This window comes from Lampetra fluviatilis, chromosome 4 (assembly GCF_964198595.1).
Source record: "Lampetra fluviatilis chromosome 4, kcLamFluv1.1, whole genome shotgun sequence".
NCBI classification, from domain to species: domain Eukaryota; kingdom Metazoa; phylum Chordata; class Hyperoartia; order Petromyzontiformes; family Petromyzontidae; genus Lampetra; species Lampetra fluviatilis.
Genome location: NC_136278.1, coordinates 25,740,402 through 25,763,941, shown reverse-complemented (window position 1 = coordinate 25,763,941; position 23,540 = coordinate 25,740,402). Strand labels below are relative to the sequence as shown.

At 42.2% G+C, this 23,540-nt stretch overlaps 2 protein-coding genes across 5 annotated transcripts in view; one reads left to right on the top strand and one right to left on the bottom strand.

The window, feature by feature from the left end:
* The window catches only part of LOC144931696 (rho GTPase-activating protein 18-like), a 44,821-nt gene extending 32,970 nt beyond the window's left edge, over window positions 1-11,851 (bottom strand). For 2 of the 4 annotated variants that reach the window (XM_078855868.1, XM_078855870.1), the window contains exons 1-2: window positions 11,640-11,846; window positions 443-792 (exon numbers count right to left, since the gene is read on the bottom strand). In XM_078855868.1, coding sequence (XP_078711994.1) covers window positions 443-792; window positions 11,640-11,659 — 370 coding nt within the window. In that variant the 5' untranslated portion in view covers window positions 11,660-11,846. Of the gene's footprint in view, window positions 1-442; window positions 793-11,639 lie in introns of all 4 variants that reach the window. The other 2 variants (XM_078855871.1, XM_078855869.1) reach the window with 2 other exon arrangements.
* Window positions 11,753-23,540, top strand: part of LOC144931404 (neurotensin receptor type 1-like) — a 53,144-nt gene continuing 41,356 nt past the window's right edge. The window contains 1 exon segment of the mRNA XM_078855210.1: window positions 11,753-11,849. Within this exon segment, the coding sequence (XP_078711336.1) occupies window positions 11,753-11,849 (97 nt within the window).

The window sequence follows — 23,540 nt, the reverse complement described above, 5'->3', positions numbered from 1 at the left end:
GCCTTGTATAAAGGTGTCAGTTTTTGTACCAGTTGAAAGGGTAAAAACCTATTACTAAAAGCGGCATTAGTCGAGTGAGCTCTGTTTGGTTTGAGTCAATGTCATGGGCCTAGTCCAAGTTGATGGCGAGCCGTACGATTTAACTCAAGTCTTAGGTCTGTGGATGTGATTTGGTCGCTGAAGCAGTCGAACACTTAGTCTGCTCTTAGTTGTAAATCGTTGTCCCATAGTTGCAATTTGTGATCGGCGACAATGTCGGTTATTTTAGACGCAAACGTATATGCATTGTCCCATAAAAAATATCTTAGTCCATTTCTTTTACATCCGCACAACAGATGTCTTTCCTCAAAATTAATGATACAATGGTAATTCAAAAAATTCCCATAATAAAAAAAAACACTTTCAATTCGTTCTTATAATCATAAGCAGCAGCATAACTAACCTTCTGGCGTCCTCACGATGACAATTGCTTCCTGGTTCTGACACCCCTCAATGTGTTCCACCTCCCTCCAGAAGTCCTCCATGGTAGAATCCTCAGAGTTTGACCCACGGGTGACCCTGGTTGCTCGTGCCTGACTGGCCGACCGGGCCATTTTAGGGGAGGAGGAGGAGGACGAGGAGGAAGAGACGACTGCTGGGTGGCCTGCCTCATTTGTCCTGCTGGAAGATCTAGGGGAAGCCTCGGTTGGGGTAGGAGGTGTGTCCGGCAGGGAGGGTGATGTTTGCAGAGATCCCAGAGAGTTCTGCCGTGAAGAATCCTCTGGTGGTCTAACATCTGCCTTGCTCTTCTTCCTGGGTGAGTAGCACAGTTGCAGTGTTAATGTAGCCAGCCTCTTTTATATTTGCCACAGTCTTAGTCTCATCGACAGCAAACTGTGGAATGTTAGCTAGTACTAAATATGTGGATCTCATTTAGTCACTCTGCATCAAGTTGAACAAAGCAGATTTGAAGTTTTCGTGACTGCAAGGATCCATACTCGTTGGTTCTTTCGGTAAAGTCACGTAGATGACGGAAGCTTGTGTTGCCTCCGAAACGTCGTGATTTAATTTAGTTATTTTCATTTTATTATTTATATAATTTTTTAAATTTTTCATCTACGTGACTTTACCGAAAGAACCAAAGAGTATAGTTTAAATAAAGCAGTCAAAAGTTTAGCACACGTTGAGCTATTAAATCTTGTGTGAGAGGTGCACAATTCACTCCCCCACAGTATATTCAGGTCAGCTGATTAGGGAAATCAGTAATTATTTTATATGAACCTTCATTCAGACTACAGTGGTTAAATTCATCTCAGTCATCATCAGTTACGCGTTGGTGATTGGTAGGCTGTTGTCGCCAATGTCACGCTTGATAACTTTCTTCCACTCATAAATATTGTAAAATAAAGTACAATTCATTGGTGAATATTTTTTGTCGGTCTTGGTAATTAACACGGCTCTCTATTGCAAAACTCTCTTATTGTCTCAATATATTGTCTCATGAAGTAAAGGCAACTAAGCACTGCCATTTCTTTCGTTTTATCATCTAATTTCATCCAGATGTGCCTGGGTGAAGATTTGTAACAAAGAAAAAACAAAAGGCGAGTTATTTATTAGTTTACATTACATCTTAACAAAATACACAGCTCCAAACAGCCACCATCATGAGCACTCCCTTTTGACAAAAAAATACATTTCTATTTGTTTTGGCGTTTTCAAAAGCAGATACCTGAGTCAAATGTGAGTAACGCTCAAATTCTAAAAGACGGTTCAAAAGGACGATTAACGTAGTTAAAAAAAGGGCAACTCGTGATTGTGGAATGCACGGTCGTATAAAATAATAATACTGGTAGAAACCTCCTGGTTACACAAGCCCACAGGGGATTATTGTGTCCGTCGTGCAGGGAGGGGCTGGGTGGGGAGGGTGGGGAGGGGCTGGGTAGGGAGGGTGGGGCTGGGTGGGGAGGGTGGGGAGGGGCTGGGTGGGGAGGGTGGGAAGGGGCTGGGTGGGGAGGGTGGGGCTGGGTGGGGGGTGGGATGGATGGGGCTGGGTGGGGAGGGGCTGGTCACCCCGTGGTGCCCTTATAAAACTCAACGTTTAACCTACTCACGCCGGCTTGTGCCCGCCCTCACAGTCGGGCATATTTGCGGAATACACCACGCCGCCGTTGAACCTGCCCATTGACCGAGCAACCCAACGTTCCTACCAGCTCCCTCCGCAGGAATGTGTTTACCACTGCTTTTACTTTGACGTCAGTTGGTCTTTGTAACAAGCCATTTAGCGGCACGGCCATCAAGCACGATCTAATGGAGGAACGCACCGTTATGATGGAGGAACTGCAGACAATGATTTACGATTGTGTGAACATTCCTCCGACGGTTGCACTCTCGAGGCAAAGTGGATCGTGAAGACACGCAGGCAAATCCGAGACATATCCGGACACCCATTAACGTTGATACTCGACACAGTTGGGAGTTCGACTATATGGCAACGGGCTAATTAGAAACAGGTCAACGCAACTACATTGGACCTCTTTTTTGCAGAATTGCATTCATGCTTTGTCATTGCAATATTGTTTTTTATGATATATATTGTATTGAAACATTGCAAAATTGGTCATTTGATTATTTAGTGGTTTCAATATCGCATAATTAGGATGTTTGGTGGATGATGCAGTGATTGGTGCAATGCACCGTGAGCCGGGCGACTTGAATTTAGATTTCCAGCTATGGCTGTGACATCGGTAGGGGGGGGCGGGGCTAAAAGAGGCCACGAGTTGCCCTCTTTTAGCCCCGCTCCCCCCCCTCCCAATACGTTCCATTCATTGGCTACCACATTCTCATAAGCTCCCCCCTCCTCTCCTCCCCCTTAACTTGTATTTAAGAACTTGCATCTTGGAATCCCTGCCTCATTTGATGCAGCAAATCTGGCTGTGACGGTCCCACCTGATGACGGAGACTTGTGTTGTCTCTGAAACGTCGTGATTTTTTTTTTCTTTTATTTTTTATTAATTTTTATTTCATTTTTTACCTACGTGACTTTACCGAAAGAACTAAGAGTATGAATCCTTGCAGTCACGAAAGCTTCAAATCTAGAATGTGACATCGGTGTTGAGTGACATCGAACCAGTCATGAGGTACCTCCTTCACAACTCCAGACCGAAATGTGGAACTCTGCCGAAGGCTGTCAGGGGGAGCCCAGTTGAATTGAAACTTCGAAGTGACACCTAAAACCATTCCTATTCAAGCTTAGACCCTTCTCACCCATCCCCCGCATTGCCATTGATGTGAACCACTTTGAGATCTCATGATAAAGCCAACATTTTTATTGTTATTATCACTGACCCATATTAGTTTTTTGGGAAGAGACCACATTGCAATTTTAGGTCAAACATTATTCTCATTAACCCTTTACCACGCTGCCTAACTGAAAAACAATTATGGATCGTTGCATTGGCAACAAAAACCTATGTTATAGGTTCATTATCATTTCTTATTGAAACCATGCCTCCAATGCAGTCCATCTCAATGCACCTTGATTGGCGTGGTGTAGAGAGGCCTTCACCCAGCTGGGGGTCGACAAAAGGCTGTACGATTAGCACGGTTGCCTACGTACAGTGCGAAAGAAGTTCAACATACATTCACATGCTGTACTGTATTTCGGATGTGACCTACTTTACATATTATGTAAATACTGGAGTGTGGAATGGGCGGCACAGTGGTTGCTATCTCACTGCGCTATGAACCTAATCACGTGACAAAACTGCTCAACGGAGATGGCGAGGAATCATCCCCAGTGAGGAGCTCGCGTCTGGCTCCAATTCCAAATGGCTCACATGGTGGAACCTAAACAGACTGAGAGTGGGTTTCGGCAGATGCAACTCTCATGAAATCATGGGGCTTCTGTGCAACCAATGTGGTTGTCAGGAGACTCAAACCGTGGATCATCTCCTGAGATGACCTGTAGCACCACAGTGCACTCCTCAAGATTCGGTAATGCCAACACCATAAGTGGTGGCCTGTGCAAAATATGGACAGGAGACACGACGATGAAGAAGAATATTATTTGGGTCTGTCGGTAAAGCCACGTAGATAGAAAAAATAATAAAAATATCACGACGTTTCGATCGCAACGCAAGCAATCGTCACCTGATGACGATTGCTTGTGTTGCGATCGAAATGTCATTTTTTATTCTTTTTTCTATCTACGTGACTTTACCGAAAGACCCAAAGAATATGAATTCCTGCAGTCACGAAAGATGAAGAAGAAGCTATCAACCCAGCAAACACGATTCCCAGCCAGAGCTCTAACATCATTGGGCAAGTTATATTTTAAATGGTCCTGTGCACCAACTCGTACTTGCTCAGCACGGCGAAGTGTCGTCAAACAATCCGGCATGGCCAGCACAGAAGGAAGGGCCTTTATCCAACCGTCAATTGACAAAAGGCAGTAAAATTGTGTAGCTCATTATTAAGCGACATGCAGTTTATAGGGATTAAATTTATGCGTAATGATTCATTTTAACTTTTACGCCGTTGACTGTTTTGTTAAAGCATGCCTAGCAAACTGAGTCGTGCTTGAACTTAAAATGCAGTATCCATACAAACAAATATGAAATATTCATTGCAAAGCATCGTTTACACATTATGCAGGCACTTGGTGGCAGATATTGCTGAGCAAATGGGGAGGAGCAGAGGCTCAGTGGTTGGTGCAATGCGCTGCAAGCCCGACAACATGAGTTTGATTCCTGGAGAGTTGTATTATAACCGGTTACCGATACTGCCGATGTTACCGATCCAAACTGAGCAGCGTGCCCAAATATGCCCCCCTCGGTTACGCGGCATAGAGGGCTGCATCTAGTATTGAATTGGCCAAGGAATATTAATGATTTTAATTTAATTTTCTGCTTATACTTCAACCGTGCTTTGAAATACTGTACCCGCAGGAAAACTCAATGTAATAATACAGGATTGGTGGCAACATCCATTCGATTGTGCTCCACGGGATACGTTTAGACAAGTGAACGGTGTGCTTTGTGAATGTTTATACATCCTCAAGTGGTAATCTAGCAATGCCCTAAGACGGTGCAGTGATAACAAGCTTACCCTTCACTCTAGCATTCTATTGCACGTTTGGACGTGAAGTTCTCCTCACTCTGTGAACAAAACAAACGGGTAAACAAACAAAAGTCGCTCCCACCGCTTTTGCCTTCGGGTGGGATTTAATGTATCCAATGTGGGGCATGAGAATTCACCCATGTGCCCCATTTTTATGGCAATAGAGTTCAAAAGCCCTAACCTTTGCTTTACATGGCTGTGAGCTTTACAGAACCCCGGCAGTTTGACATCAATGGCATGATGCATGCTTTAGTCTCGGCTAGGATTTCCAGCTTTAGCACATAAAGTGAAGCAATAAACTTAGTATGGCTTGCTTGCAGCCCACCATCTCCCCCCCCCACACACACCACCCCCCCCAAAGCTCCCCGCCCCCGGCCCCCCTACCCAATTTGTGGTGCTTTCTCACAGCGAAGCAGTCTTTGTGGGTCACGATGCACTCTCCCCTGCATGTTTTTCTGCTTAGCTCTGTGCGGTATAAATCAGGGTGTAATTATTATTTTGTTCTTACTTTCACGAAAAGGGTCGGCCATTTTTGTTTTGTGCTGGTGAGCCTGAATGAGAACAAAGCAAAGTTGTCTTTTTCAGAATTTTGAGTTTACCTGTTGAGAATTGAATTGCAAAGTCGGATGCTCGCAGCTTTGTGCAATGTATTATTACTGCATGGGTCACATGCGTTTGTTATTAAAATACACTCTTGTTTTAGCTTTTAAAAAAAAAATGGTCGACAAAACTGTGAAATCCATAAGATCTGGGATCTTACTTAGGAATGGCTTGGAACAATTAGGCAAACCTGTTCGCCAATCTTTCGTGCACGTAGCTAATTGAAGATGGAGTGCTGGATAGGCTACTAATGGCCGTTGTGTTTATAGAGGAAGTTATTTGGGTTTCAAATGCAACATTATCATGCCGCTGACCAAGCAATTTCCTTTGAGAAATCCGTCCCAAATAATGTCTCCCTGTTTCACCCCAAGTTGCCCACAGGTCCTATCCTTTACCTCCGACTACCACCGATATTCGAACACAGCTCTGCTGTCGATCCTGCCACACGTGCTCATTTTACTACTGCATTATTTAACTCACTCTGTCTGTTGTATCCACAACTCTGTCTGTTGTCGTATCCTCAAATCTTGTAACTCAATTTTAACCCACCTCACAATGTCGTATCGACTGCAAACTTGGTATACGTATGTCATACTGATGACGATACTGTATTCTATCATTAAAAATAAAAATGTATATTTTAAGCAATAATTTTTACATCTTATGTTTCGGCTTGAGTCTAATTGTCCACGCTCAACTGACGTTGGCTGTAAATCACCACGGCCCCTTACGTTATGGCAAGCTTCGGGGCCACTTTCTGGAGTTGTGGAGTTCTGCCATTACTCGTACGGTACATTTCATTAAATTGTGTTTAAAAAAAGTATTTTGAAATATTACTTATTTCTACTGCACTATCCAGACGGCATCAGTTTGAACACATCGCTGCAGGCAATGTGAATTGTGATCTATCAATACTGGCGCCCCTTAATGTGTAGCTGTTATCAGGATGCGCATTACTCTACCGTACATATTTTGGGCTGTCACTATTTAATATTAATACTTTGAAAACCGCAGGCGGCGACCCAATAATCTGCCGAGAATTCTCTCGAAAAACAAAACTCGCGCTCTGTGCAGCGGAACGTTGGCTCAAAGAAGTTTGAGTTAAAGTCCGTACACTGTATTGATGTTACGTTCAGTCGTGGGAAGTCTTAAGCTACCACTAAGGAGCTTTATTGGTCAGATATTTGATGACTGGCACTTATAAATTTATCCTTGTGAACGTGATCATCTTGTCGGGTGGTGGATGGTTTTCGACAAGAACGTTGGCATAAAATCGCAGTACTACGTGGCCTAACCCAAAAATAAATATGGATCATAGTAGTGGCTGTAAAAAAACCTACGGTTTTAAGTTAGAATATCATAAAGTATACATTCCCTAGCCATGTGGTTAGCAATGCTGTACACGATGAATTGAGCGTTTTCTCCACCACAATTCATGCTCACGGTAACCAGGCAACACTAATTCGTTTGTTTATGTTAATTGCAAGAAAAGGGGGAAAAAAAAATCACGTTTTTTTTTATAAACAGCTCCGTGTATACAAAAATTCACATTTTGCCCTGTTTGGTTGGGACAGTGGCCCGCACTCAACTGGGACAATAAGATTAATGGGCTCTCCCCACGCGCCAACGTTACATTGAATAACAACGCAAAAGTTATGGATATTTGAAAGCCCCGGCTAATGGAGAGAAGTGTAATGAGGGCCGCGTGGCTCGCTGAGAGGCACAACGTGTAGGCCTCTGGACACAATGGGGGGGGGGGGGGTGGCTGACACAGACGTTCCGTATTGACAGGGCACAGTGGTAAGCGGTACAGAAAGAGCAGAGGGTGTGCCGGGGGGACACGGACATGGGCCCAGTTTGACTTAAGAAGCAGTGGCCGAGGGAGTGTGTGGGGCGGGGGGGTATAACAATAGCGCTCTGTCTGACTGCGAATCAGTTAACGCCTCTTGGAAATAAGCAAGAAAACGTCTGCCTGTGCCAAACTCACGAATTCAACTGTGTCCACATCGGCTGAGGAGTCCAGCTTTATACGTCAATCCCAGCGGATGGTAGGGCGAGAATTCTAGACGTTCCGTCAAAACGTAAAAGTATATTCCAGGTCAGAATTGTATAAGCAGCGTGCTTTCTTAAGGGCAAACCCCTGTGGCCTTTTTAGAGTTTATGTTGGTTAAAATATAGTGATGGCTTCTTGGCAGACATGGCCAGAATCCAAAGAGAAGGAAAAACAAAACGGCAAGTGATGAAGCCTAACAGTTTGGATTTGTGCAATGACAGCCAGCCTATTCGAAGAACAATATACAGTCAGTCGAGCAAATCTTACAATTTTATCTTCACAAATTAAGCGTGCGCACGAGGTTTCCAGCAGTGTTGTTTATTTGCGAAGTGTTTGTGGGCATACTAATCAGTCGTAACTCCGCCAGTCATTGTATGATATTGCGGTGGTGAGTGTTTTTCATCATCTCAAATTGCCATTGCTTATTACGTTTGCACTGTAAACCATTTGTGCAAATATGTACACAATTAGTAAATTAAAAAAAAACGCCCACTAAAACAACTGCACTACACAGGGCACTTCTTAAACCGTGGCATGCTGTCAAACATAACGGTGAAGTATGGCTTTTAAAAAGAAATCCCTATGATCGACACGGCTAGGAGGACGCCTTCATCCAGCAGTGGTTTGACAAAGGGCTATAAATTACTTTACGATTATTAATTACACCTAACGCCACAAGCAATGAACAAAACTGAATATCTGCCCGAGATGTTGCTGGGATCGTTTAATTCCGAGTGAATTGGAGCAGCCTCGAGCTCCAACATCTGCTGCAAAAGCCCTATGACAGCCAAGCGGCAAGTCACAGCCTCAGTAGAGTAATGTTGACTACATTTCGATTTAAAGCTTTCGTGACTGCAGGGATTCATCTTCTTGGTTCTTTCGGTAAAGTCACGTAGAAGGGAAATAATAAAATAATAGAAATAAAACATAATAAAATTATTCTCACGACGTTTCGGCTACAACGCAAGCAGCCGTCCAAGCTTGGTGGTGTCTCATTCTTCACCTGAGGACGGCTGCTTGCGTTGTAGCCGAAACGTCGTGAGAATTATTTTATTATGTTTTATTATTTCCCTTCTACGTGACTTTACCGAAAGAACCAAGAAGATAATGTTGACTAGTCTGACCGTCAGAGACCTGTAATTAAACCTGTTCTGCTTTGTCTATTTTTTTTATACGGATCTCGACTACCCCCCACCCACCCACCCCTGCTTAGTGGAGCCCACTGAATGCTCTTAACTAATTAATGTCGGCAACTGACGCTCTACGTGCGTGCCCAGCCAGACTTGAGAATTCTGCACTGTACACCATCGGATTTCTTTTTTGCGTGGCCTCTTTAGCTCCAGCCTTCTATAGCAGACATTACACATTTTTTTTCAGTTTTTCACTTTCATTATATTACACATGTAGGCAACGTGCGTGTGTTTTTTTTTTCCAAAGAGGGTATATGTGCAAGCGGTATTCGGAAGGTGTACATAGGCCACCAAATTGCCACACAATGTCCCATGGTCAGAAGCCGGGCAGAGTTGAGGCTGGTTATTTACTGACTCGTATGTAATCGGATGAATGACCGCTGGGCGTTGTATGCGTGGGGGCTGTTAGGTGGCCAGGAGATGCCCACGGTAGGTGTCACGACGGCCCTTTAAATTGTCGGGCTTTCTCCAGGTACTCACATAACCAATCATTAACACAATTTACCAAACATCTCCCCCCCCCCACCCCCCCGATAATGAGTCGTGAGACTCAAGGAGAAGCTTTCTTGGCTAAACAATCATCATTATCATTCCGGCGTTATGAACACAACGTAACGCAAGTTGCCTCTGAGAAGTGTGCCTGGTTTCTTTGGTAAAACCTCACGCGTTTCTGTTGCTCCGCTTTTGTCTACATGCCACACATTCTCGACTGTGCTGCTATACGAGCAGCAGCTGCTGCTGCTGCGGCGTCGTTACAACCAACACTGGTGAGTTATCTCACTGTTTGTGTGTCAAAGCTGGAAAACTCTGCCCGAGCAAAAAGCCATGTGCTGTGTCATAGATGTCACATTGCCCCTGCTCTGTCAGGCTTATTGCCGTCTAAGCTGATTAAAGGCTGTTCGAACTTTGTTTGTCGTGATAGAGATCAGAGGGAAAGATAGTGGACTTTTTCTGCAGACAAAATGTAACGCTCGGAGATAATGCGTCCAAAGTAATGGAATCATATGGTTGTGGGTTATTTACTTATTCAGTTTTCAATTCCTTCATTCGTGTGTTCGTATATTTTTTTTAGGCAATATATTTGTTTAAGAATAATTTGATAAATTGTTGCGTACGCTCGAAAGAAAACTGTCCGTCTTGTTTTAAATGTGTATGGGGCACTGTGCGGGTGTTTATGATGAGAATTTACTCTGGAATTATACTTTTGTAAGCAGTGTTTGTCCAAGTGTACGATTGCTGAAGCACAAACACAATTCTGATGTAGACCAGATTTTAGAGCGTAGGTCAACATAAGGATGAACTGAGTGTGAAATTAACTCAATTAGTGATCCCACGCACGTAATGAAGAGCCGATGGGGGCATTTTAGGGCCTTTCACAGTTTACGACGAACAATTCTTTACTTTTTCTTTGCCACTTTTATTGAGCTCTTGTTTGAAAGTCCGCTGGGGTTTTCGCAATATCCAACTAAAAAAAAGAGCATCATAACAATATAGAACTTATACTGTACATGCAGCTTTCAGTGGCAGAGTGAGCAGCTCATTTTCACATTGCTCGGAGTTCAAATCTTGGTTGGGAGGTTGACTCAGCCTGTCACCCATCCCTCTGAGATAATCAAATGAGATGCAATTTGTGGTAATTCCTATGCATATACTTGCTCCCCCCCCTCCCTATAGGAATGTGGAATTTCCACCTCTGGATCTGGGCTGTAAACAGGAGGTGAACGACGGCTCAATGCTTATTTGAGCAGGAAATCATCTTGATTTTTTGCGAGTTAAAATAAAATGAATTGCACAAAATAATGAAGGTGCAGTGTTTGCCATGAAAACGATGTTTTTAATGCGTTCCTTGGTTTCTGTGCATATCAATGTCCTGTACTCAATCCGAATGGTACTGGGACAATGCATCTCAACTCCACATGGGTACGGCATGTTATGTTCCGCTAAGCAATCGAATGAACACAGTTAATAGGAATGCATCTTGAGGCAATAGAAAAGTCACTTTCAGCTCAATCCTGTGTCAAAAAGTTACGACTAACATTTAGTCGATCACCATCGTTTTGCATCTCATTTTATAAACACTCGATGGAAATATGGCTGCACATTTTTTATTGAATTTGAATTGTTACCAGACAATAAGCCATTGTTTTCGTCAATTGTCTTCAATAATTTATATTGTTTTGCCAATACGTGGGAGGGCAGCTATTTTTTTAGTTTGTATTTAAAAGGAACGGACCCTCTGCTAATGCATGAAACCTGGACCGCATCCCACACTCGTCCATATGTTCCATGTTACAACCCTAACAAGTGAGCCACACAAAGACACCACACTGAATAGACCATTAAAAACATAAAACGCACAGAGACGCGCACACAAGCGCACATTTACAGCCACATTAGCAACCACATCAGGATCAGAATATGTATTTATTCTGGAGGAGGAATCCGATGAGCGATAAAGCTCTTTTTCACACATGTCCAGTAGGGGCGGGTCAGAACGTTACAAACAACAACAACATTTAAAAAAACGATAGGTGTTCAAAGTATATGAAAGGTAAACAAATTGATACCTGGCTTTTAAATGCCAGTTACACTCCAAATGTGACAAATGCGTTTGCGGACACTTGGAGGAAAGGGGGGGGACGGACGGACCAAAACGAACGAACCAACAAAAAAAGTCAGAATGAAAAAAAGTTACAAACCTGTACAGACGAACAGGCATTCTTGCAACTGGGAAGTAACCCGCTCCGGCTGTTGTTGTCGCTGTAACGCCGTCCCCTTCTTGTTCGCAAGGACAGAGAGAGAGAGACCGACTATGAGAGCGCTTCCACAGGATGCACCATTTCCAGCAGTGCCTCGCACGGCCGAGAGAGAGAGGGAGAAGCCCCCATCCACCACCCTGGGGGAAAGAGGCAAGGGACACCCCCCCCCACCCCTTCCGTAATCTCTCAGAAGTGGACTCCTCTTGGATAAATCCTCACCGCTCTCTGCGCGTCGCCCGCTCGCCACCCGAGCGGCTCTTTGAGAGCGAACGAGGAAGCCCAACGTTGCACCGCAGGCGACGCAACAGAGAGCCTCGTGAAGGGAACGAATCGGGGGGGGGGGGAAACGCCAATCAGGGGGCTGTGTGTGGGTTTGGAGAGAGAGTGGAGGGGGTAAGGAAGAGGGAGGGAATGTAAAGCGAAGAGGGGTTGGACTGTGGAATTGTGGTGGTGGTGGTGGGAGTGGTGGTGGAAAGGAGTTGGCTGCCGGCAGTTGTTGCGATTTTGGGGAAGCAGAGTTGGTATTGAAGGAAGCACAACGCAAGGAATGGGAGGGGGGGGAGTCCACGTATCGGGAATGAACGCGAGAAAAAGTAAGCAGAGATCTGCTCTCTAAACTGCTTTCCTGTGCTTTGGTACCACACGCCAGACCACCAGTAATTCGTGTTGCTTTTTTGGAACTGATGTCTGCCTTAGCGGTGCTTTGCAGACGATGTACAAGTGAGAGGGAAAAAAAACATCATAAAAGAAACAGGGTTTCACACAGACTCAGGATCGTAGTCAGTTCTGGGTGGCCACGACTGACATTTTTAGTATTATTTTTTATCAATTTAAAAAGTCAATTGTTTCCGTTTTAGTTCTGTACAGTTGCTGTTTATCATTCCTCGACATGTGTATGCCTGTTTTAGGTTTATGCCAAGCTTTCTGTAGGATATTATTTCTGAGTTCACTGTAATACAGGATGTCGGTTACAGTAGTAGTAAAAGTTTTGCACCAATGAGCCATTTTATTATTTCGCTCAAAAGTAAAAAAAACGTTACCAATACGGGCAGTGGAATAATAAAGGAACAGACTCGTCGCTTGCACCTCTGCAAGGTTGCCCATGCATTTAAAGACAAATAAACAAGACCCCTGGGCTCTCCCACCCAGCCCCTGCCTCCCGTCCACCAGACTCCTCCTCTGCCCACCCCATCTCACTCTGTCCAGGCCCCCTCCATCCATCTCAGGCTCCCTCCCCCCACCTCTACAACAACCCCCCACCCACCTCACTCTCTTGGGTAACGTTTCCCCTGCCCCATATTGTTTCTCTTAGGAGCCCTCAAAGCTAGGCATGACCTCATTGCCGGGGCCTTTTCTGCCTCACGCAAAATGACATCACTTGACCAAACCGTCCCCTTCTGCCAGTTACCCTCCACTGTGCCCTCTGGCCACTTGGTCACGCAGGCAAAGATGTCTAGGTTTGCTTTAGGGTGCTCACGTAAGAGAGAGCCCAAGGTTTTCTTTAACTTTTTTCTTTATAAACCCATCTGTCTGCGTTTTTTTCACCCGTGCTAATGAACTGGCCGTTTGTGAAATGTTTTCGCGTGTGCTATGTGCTGCATAGCACAAACGAAAACGAGGGGGTTTAAACCATGATTATTACTTTCAATTTAAAATGGTTTCAGTTGTATGTATAAATGTGCATGCATAGGTGTAGGATGTGTATTTTTCTAAAGAAGCGTTCTTGTTTAATGTGCTCCTTGCATTATTTATTAAACATGGAGGAGAGCACGGAAAACAACAGTAATGTAGTCGTGAATATCATCTATAGTCTTTACATAGTTATACTGAGTAACAATTTTGTAAAAATAACAAGTTTAGCAAGAACTTATGCTCGAAACAAATATACGTGCATTCTGACGCCAGCCTTATGCCATTATGTTCATGTTTATTTTTAGACAAAGACATCTGTAGGGGTACTGCATAATTTATTCAATGAACCAGTATCCTGGATACTCTGGCGAGAGACCTCTTCCCAGTGAGTTTAAAAAATTACCACAGCCCTCTGAGGAATACTGAGGTTAAAAAGGTTGCATGTTGGTTTGCTGCAACCTTTGACCTTCAATGGCCACTGCCTAGAATGACAAAAAAAATTCTAGATTTGAAGCTTTCGTGACTGCAAGGATTCATACTCTTAGGTTTTTTCGGTAAAGTCACGTAGGTAAAATAAAATAAAAAATTTATAAAAGTAATAATAGAAATGAAATAAAATAATTATTTGAGTATTTTATTTTTATTATTTTATACAATAAAATATTATTTTATTTTATTTCTATTATTACTTTTGTAAAAAAATTATTTTTACCTTCCGTGACTTTACCGAAAAAACCTAAGCGTATGACCAAAAAAAGGTTTTTGTGAATGTCTAATACATCACGCGTAACAATTAAATATTATATTTATATTACCTTTACATTTAAGTTGTAACTGGCAAGGTTGCCGCGATGCGTTTCAGGGTGATGCGTGTGCACTACTTTAGGAACGGCTCTGTAGTTTCGGCACAAGTGTGTGACGGGGTCATAAGCCAGAACCTTCGAGGGTTCAAGTCCCATTGCAGACCAGGGGCAAAGAATAAACAATCATACGCACTGCCGGCGAGCGCGCTGCTGTGCAGCTGGCATTATAGACGAGGTGCAGTCGTCACTCACTGCGATAAACATTCCCGCAGGATTGGGGTGTGCACTTTATTTGGTCGGTTACAAATTGCTCCCCTTTGAAGATGCCGCCTTTATTACTTATATACATCTTATGGGAAGGCCAGCTTTTTATTCAGAGCAACTTAGACGTATTAACTTCAAAATATACCAGACAGCCCTCGTACAATTCTGGCTTGTAGTCTTTGAAACCGCAGAGTCAACACAGCAACGTTGCCTGAAAGTTGGACCTAAAATAGCAGTTGTGTAATTAAGATGGGGAGTTCTAACTTTGGGCAACATTCCAACGAACAGAAAATAAACTGTTGACTGCCTGAATTGTGCTGTTGCCACAATTTATAGACATTTTGTAGCCAACGAAAGAGAATTAATATATTGAAAATTATTACTTGGTTGTGGTGTTGACAATATTTATTTTGTCTAAATTAAGTTCATACATTTCTATTTGCGCATAAGTCATGTATATACATATCTCCCTTATTTATACAAAGACCCCACTCATGATTAAGGTTTTTGGGTTAAATCGAGTAAGGATAAATGTGTCGTAACCCTCCACCAACTGACACAACCAATTAGTAAGGGATTTGTCACGTAATTACCAGCGAAACGTCGCACTCAAATTGTAAATGTTGTGGATTTACTCTCCAGCACACCGGTGGGCTGAACTAGTAACTATTTGGCGTTTTGTTTACGTGACAAATCCCTTACTAATTGGCTGTGTCGGGTGGTGGAGGGTTACGACGCATTTATACTTACGCGATCTTACACAAAAACCTTTATTATGAATAATATTGGTCGCCTACGTGTTAAAAAGCCCCCACTCGTTTCCCCAACCAACACTGGTGAGGTATGATCAAACAATGACCTACACAGTGCAGGGAGGCTTTCATCCTGCAGTGGATTGATAAAGTGCCGCATGTTTTTATTATTCCAGCCAAATTGCATCGAGCCAAGTAGCTCAGCGGTAGAGCCAGCAGCTCACAATTGGACCAACCCATGGTCGATAACATTAGTACCATTTTGTGGGGGAAGTCCTGAGCCAGTGATAGATTATCATCACTGGCTCAGGGTTCACAGCGGATGAGCTCTGCCTCAATGCTAATTTGAGCAAGAAATCAGTTTGACATAAAAACAAAAATCACGTAAAATTTTCAAACGGTTGGCTTTAAACTCTGTACGTTCATTTTGAATGTATCTGGTAGCCCACACGTCTTTTGGACGTTACCATCTGTCCCTTCCCCCTTCCAGCCAGCCAGCGAGAATAAACTTTTTTTTCTAATAATAGTATGAAAGGCTGACAAAACTCTAATGCGGAATGCTTCCCTCTCTCTCATAAATACTCTTCTAAAAACATTGCTATTTATTGCTATAAGCGCATCAATTCCTCACGAGTGAATGTGGATTGTGCTTTACTAAGTGTGATGTATTTTTTTTTACAAAATACTTAACCGTGAACAAAGCCTTATGTTGACCAAGTATTTAATGTTGAAGACCCGTTTTGTGTCACATTACCGCAATTCACTTTAACAAATAGTTAATCTAAGAGTTGCATATGTTATACAAGCGGTATTAAATTACTTTTCAGATACTATTTTACCAATTTCAATGAAATGTAAATATATCTCTCTCTTTTTTTTAAACCAACAATGAAACAGCGTCATGGGTCGAAAGACATTGGGCAACGGAAATGTTTTAAACACCACTTCCCACAACCCTCCATCTGACTACACGCACATACCACTCTTCCCAATGAAACACTTGTCTGTTGTATTATTTTGAGACTGCACTGGCATCACGTATGGCCATGATACATAACAGAAAGTACAAGCGACACCAAGGCAGATATGCCAAATAAAAAGGTGATCGTTCATTTATTTATAGAAATTAGATTCGATGTGTGTACACTACACAGCAGCGTAGCCTATCAAATGAATTATCCAGACAAACATCATCAATCATTCAATCCAAAATGTATAACGCGCCATATTCATCCAAAAGCTGAGATGTTTTTGTATAATGGATAAGAAAAAGGTACGTAGGTAAAAATAAAAATAAATAATAATAAAAAACAAAGAATAATAATAGAAACAAAATAATTAATTAAATACCAATTTTTCCTTTTTTATAAAATTCTTATTTATATTAAATACAATAATTATTGTATTTTTATTATTATTTCGATTATTTGTATTATTTATTTTTACCTACGTGACTTTACCGAAAAAACCTAAGAGTATGAATCCTTGCAGTTACGAAAGCTTCAAATCTGTAAGAAAAAGGTAATCTGGGACTTTGCAGTGAGGACTGCCTTGACATGTGGCAATGAATCTTGAGTCTTGAAGATCAGAGGATGTCGACTGTACAGGTACATCCACACCATCAGCTACAGTGACAGAGAAGATTGTTTTTTAAATGCGTTCCCCTGACCAATCCTCGTGAATGGACGTTTTGTGAAACAACCCCATGACTGACACATCTGGCTCACATACTCTATTCCCTAACAGCTCTGGATCCAGCAGCCATGGCGTCGGCTGGGATGGTGGAAGAGGCAGAGTTGCTGGCAATCGCCAGGCATGAACAGAACACCTGCATTTGCTACGTGCAACACGTGGCTTTATTTTCACAGAAAATCTAACTTGAAATTGACTTCATCCACATAAACTCCAGAATGAAAAGGACATCTCTGATTTCAGAAAATGTAATGCTGTGATGGGAGTGATCAGAGGTTGGTGACTTCACCGTTGCCAAAGAGAAGACAAAGATATTTTAGGGGGAAAAAAAGTCACGTAATGGAAAAAAAGTATAGTTCATCAAGTGGGAGAATTTAGGCTGCAGGAACACATTAAATTAAATTTGAATACTGTGTAATTAATGGAATACAATTCATAATGGCATGTGCAGCAATTGTAAAGTTTAAAAAGAGCAAATGAATGTTTTTCACCTGAAACGAAAATATGAAGAGAGATATTTAAAATGATGAAAATGGGAAGCAAAATCTAGAACACGAATTATATAAAACCGTGAAGAAAATAATAAGAACAACCATCAGAGGACATAACATAGAAGTGACTGAAGATGTCATAAATAAGAGCATAAAAGCAGCAGAAAGAGGAAAATTTATTTTTAAATCAAAATTAGTAGTACTTAAAGAGCGATATGAAACCGTAACACGTGACAGAGAAACAATCATGCGACTAGAGAATTAATAAAAACCTCGAAGACGAATCTCTGGAACAAAAGTATAGGGAGCCCTTTCCAACCACGAATTCACCAACCGCGAGTTTTGAGTATACGCGGATTTAGGGGCCGTCCATAAATGACGTCACGCGATTTTGGAGGATTTTTGACCCCCCCCCCTCGTCACACGGCGTCACAAAAATTCAGACCCCCCCTCAAATATGACGTCACAAAGCTCTGCCCCCCCCCAAAAAATAAAACATGCTTCAAATCGCTTTAAACTATTGTCATTGTAGTGCGTATTTAATGTGGCGCTGCACTCTGATGTTGTAGGAGAAAACATTCATTAAAAAGTCTATTTAATTAAGTAGAACGTGTTGTCTATATGTATTTAAAGTTGCGCATTTTGATGTGACGTCACATTTCTCAACCCCCCCCCCCGTCACACATCGTCACAAATATCTGACCCCCCTCCTAGGTGCGTGACGTCATTTATGGGCGTCCCCTTACCTCTGTGTACATCTTTTCCAACCGCAAGCATCTCGGTTTGAGCGATTCGCGAGTCCCGGCCGAGTCGCGAAATCAAAATGGCCGCTCCAGCGTGGCATCCGCCACGAGTTAACCCGCAGACTCCCGCGAGACGCGGGGAGGCACCACTGGGTCTATATTCTTAGGTTTTTTCGGTAAAGTCACGTAGGTAAAAAAGAATTAAATTAAATTAATAAAAGTAAAATAAAAAATAAAATAAAAATCCCGACGTTTCGGAGGCAACACAAGTAAAATTTGTATTTTATTTTTTATTAATTTAAATTTTTACCTACGTGACTTTACCGAAAAAACCTAAGAATATGAATCCTTGCAGTCACGAAAGCTTCAAATCTAGAACCTCTGGTTCTGTTCCACGTTGCTACCTCCGCCCTATAGCCGATAATCCTGCTAAAGCCTCAAGCCACTTTCGGATATGGACCCAGACGACCCCAAAGAGTGTGGAGATGGAGGAGGAAGAGGGTCCAGAGGACACCTCTTCCAGAGGGCTCCTCTTCCCAATAACAATCCACCTCCCTACCTATTTAATGTACTGTACTTTTCGATTTAAAGCTTTCGTGACTGCAGGGATTCATCTGCTTGGTTCTTCTTCTTGGTTCTTTCTTTCCGACAGACCTGTTCTTCACCTGAGGACGGCTGCTTGCGTTGTGGCCGAAACGTCGTGAGAATTATTCTACGTGACTTTACCGAAAGAACCAAGAAGATGTACTGTACTTGTTTAATTAAACATGTCTTAAATGTCACTGAAATTATCTTTATGTATTGTGCTGCTTATTATTGGCTAAGTTTATTGAATGTACAAAAAAATATGTACATGGGATTTCATAGGTTCACTTTTGACCTCGGTGTCCACCGAAACCCTATTTTCCTCACTCCTCCTAACCCAACCTGCGAGATTTTCAGGGACCTAACCCTCATGGTTGGCAAGGGATTACCGTATTTCGTAACCGAAAAAGACAAAATTATATCTCAGATGAGCATCAGTGATGTTCTCGACATTGCAATTGAAAAGGTAAACATTGTCCATATGGATTGCATGTAGAAATCATACAGAAGTAGGTCCAGGTGCTGACACCAAAATTAGTAATTGCATTTTTGTGTAAAAAGAATAATAATTGTGGAATGATTTGCCAATCGGTTATTCAAAATGTATATGCCTACAAGCTATGTAAGCAAGATGGACTGAGAAAATATTTTGTCACATACAAGCAACCAGATTATATAAATATATTACCGCCAACTCTCACGATTCATGCTTTTGTATTTATTATGAAAAGGAATTTTTTTGCAGTGTAAATTGATGCTTTCATGCAAGCTGCCATATAAATTAGAGATGAGCATGGAATTCCAATAAAACAATTTCACTTGGATATTGGGACATTGAATACCCACTTGTATTTTCATTTCATCTGAACCATTTTTTTCCCTTTGCGTTTATTTATAAAGCTGCTACATTGCGGTTACAAAAAGATAACACCAAAAATGCAAATCACACAAGGAGTCAGACAAGGAGATCTGCTTTCGCCGAGGTTATTCACGACAACATTATAACATTATTAAGAGAAATGGACATGGTTATAAATATAAGTAGGATGAGTCGTGTCAAATGTTTGAGAATCGTTTTAATAGCCAATTAAATACATTTTCAGTGAAAGATTGAAGAACGTCGTGCAGAAAACCGCAAGTTGGACTCAAGATGACCTCGGTCAAGCCCAGTAATGAATAAGTTGTGCAAAAAAAAAGATTAATTGTTGGTAGATTAACATGGCTCATTACCACTGCAGAATATGTATACGGAGGGTAATTATTGAAGGTGGATAAGGATCAAACTAAATTCAATGAAGATGTGATCGACAGCATAAAGGAGTATTTTTGGATAGCTAAACTTGATCATGAAAAGTGGCATACCTGACGAAGTGTTTTCAATAAACACACTGCCAATTATACCATATGGTCAAGACAGTTGGTCACTGGCAATAAAAATAGAACAAAAGTTGGAAAACACATTCCTGCGGAGGGAGCTGGTAGGAACGTTGGGTTGCTCGGTCAATGGCCAGGGTCAACGGCGGCGTGGTGTATTCCGCAAATATGCCCGACTGTGAGGGCGGGCACAAGCCGGCGTGAGTAGGTTAAACGTTGAGTTTTATAAGGGCACCACGGGGTGACCAGCCCCTCCCCACCCAGCCCCACCCCTCCCATCCCCCACCCAGCCCCACCCTCCCCACCCAGCCCCTCCTCACCCAGCCCCTCCCCACCCTCCCCACCCAGCCCCTCCCCACCCTCCCCACCCTCACCTCACCACCCAGCCCCTCCCTGTACGACGGACGGACGGACACAATAATCCCCTGTGGGCTGGTGTAACCAGGAGGTTCCTACCAGTAAAAAAACGTGTTGATGCTTGTCGAGATGCATGCACACACACTTTGAGAAAGAGGATTGTATCAGGGAAACAAAAACTAAATCAGCAAAATCATATCGACCATTCCGGTAAGTCAACGGCCTTGGGCAGGACACGGGGCGTGAAGAGATGGTGATGGATATGAATAGTGACAGAATGGCAGGCAAATGAGAAAATGTACTTGAGAGGGATTGGCCACTGTGGAGATGGAATGATGAGATCAGTTCGTGCAAAGGAATGGAATACATAGATGTAGCATCGCCTGACTCTAAGGGATGGCAACGGCGTGGGCGGGGATTAATCCAGCAGTTAGTTGAACATAACCAATGATGCAAGATTGTGGTACAGCATTGTTTGGAAAAATTTTTACAGGATATATTGCGTCTCATTGTATTTCTTTTCCTTGTAAAGATAGAACAATAATGAATAAACCAAGACTATATCAGACTCACGCAGAACCCCGAGTGTGGCAAGTGCATTTCAGAATTGACAAATTTAAATAGTGTGGCTAATATAAAATGCAGCATGTATTTGATAATATAAATAAGTACGATTTTTTACTTTGTTTTCAAATTACTATCATTTCAATAGAACCATCATCGTGTCTCTGCACAATATCGTCATGACAGTGATATTCTGATATAATGCAAGACGCATCAAAACCTCACACAGTCAAAGCTTATTAAACATCAAAGCATGTACATGTTTATTTTCCTACAGAAGGTTCAAAGGCGTCTGAATTAAAACATTTAGCTATTTTGCACGAACAGTGCTTCACATTTTCTTCATTATTTGAAGAGCACTGGTTACTAAACACTACAAATCAAAATGCTGAGCACTTCTGAAGCACGTAGGAATTGAAATTGATGAATTTGATCAAAAGCATCCTTAATTACGTTCAACTTCAAAGGAATTAATAAGAATAGCAATTGTAATAAAGCAAACAATTACCGACCTACTTGTATTTAATATACTATTGTTCTGACTCAGACCTAAAACATGAGAGTATTATTTAAAAGACAATTGCTATTAATCTGAAGGTTGTTAAATGATATACAGGATTTGAATTGACTAAATTAAGTCATTCCTTTTGGCCAGAACTGCTCATCTTATAGATCAGTATGTACTAACAACCGTACATCACAAAACAGATGAATAATCGATTTATACATGGGCTTTGACGACCAATATTATGATTACATTTATTTTTGGTTCGATCACCATAGAGGTATAATGCCACATGTTAAGAACCCAGATTCAAGAGGCGCTTTCACGCGAGAGCTGAGCGTTTGTTAACACCTGGCGATGCAGGTTGTAATCTCCAGTGACATGTCACGCAACATTGTCAACATTTTGCTTTTCAACATTCTGGCTTTGCTGATGAACCAAATCAATTGGCACATTTGCCCGCGTGACAACTTGATTTGATTGGCTCTCTCAGGTGGGTGAGGGTTATAGTTTAAAACCATTGACATAACGACACAATCTAACCCAAACAACCTAATTATGAATCATGTGACTAATAGATGCATGCTGAACTTATTTCGCACCGTACAAAGCCACACGTGCTAATCGGAGATGCGGGGAAAGGACAACAAACTAAATGCAAAAAGCACTCATCTCAGGCATTTTACTACATTACTACATTCAAGAGTGTCATAGCTAATCGGAGCCGTGGTACAAGTGGCTTGTGTCTTGCGCTCTGAATCTGGCGACCCGAGTTTGATTTTCGGCCACCGTGGCTGGCACCAGTTGCGAATAATATCTGAAAGTCTCCAACTTTTGGGCCTCTCCCTCTTCCTCAACAACCCACACCAGCCAGCGTTGTGAAGTATGGCCAAACAATCCCCACGGCCTACAAGGCAGGGTGAGGCCTTCATCATCGAGCAATGGATTGACACTGACACAGGGCAGTAAACATAAGGCGATTACATATCCTGTCAATATTTTGTCATCACATTTCCATCTAAATTTGCATTGTCATGATTATCACGGTATCAGCAACACGAGTGATGGCTTGATAGCCAAGGCAAAGAATGAAAAAAGGATGACAAAGGATAAAATAGGGAATGAAATATGTCACATACAGGAAATCGTGGAATTGTAGCTGCTCAAAAAAGCGAAAACGTCTCTTATACAGCAGTTGAATGAGAATAATTCACCGTGGCGAAGATGTGATTGTCTTTCCCTTGATTCGTTTCCATACTCGAAAGGCAATAAACTGTAAGTATAACCCTGCGGTACCTGCTGATAACAAATGACAGCGCATTGCGGTGACGTGATTGAGTTAAGAGAACAACAAAGCAGAAGCAAACTAACTAATGCGAGTAAACATGCCACACAATTGCAGGGTTTAACTTAATCAATGTCGACTGAAAAGGGCCATCCAGATTTTGCCAAAGTGCTCACAGTGGCAGATGAGTCCAGTATGAACGCGGGGTTATTTTGTTGTTAACGTAGTTCAGCTGAAATCTATCAGCCCAATCCATGGTAGGGTACTCTAAAAAATCCAGGCCAGCTCATTTTGCTTCTTATCATTGGCTTTGCGCTGAAACCCGAATCAAATATTCCGGTAAATGGCTGGTAATGTATTTAAACAACACTTACTGGCTGTATGAACACATTAGAGATACTGTCTATCTACACCAATGGGTCGGGCATTCACCACTGTGGACTGACTGACGTCCACATCTCTAGAAACGCAATTGACAGCATGTGCCTTAAAATGCTATTTGTGTAATTACGCCAATAAAATGGACACTAAAAAGCTGAGTTTTTTACATCATGCTGGACTGTTAATATACACCCAGTGTATTACTCATGTAATGTGCAATTGTATTGAGGAACTGTAGGTTGTTTTGGTGTGGTCTGGGACTGTTCTTGCTGTTGTTTTTCTGCCTTGCCCATGCTTGGAAATTGGTGTACTTATGCAATTTGAACTTATATACTTGATCTATTCTACGTATTTCCTTCTTGTGATTTGCTTACCTTTCCATTCCTGTACACTGCCATCGTTTGTTTTGTATT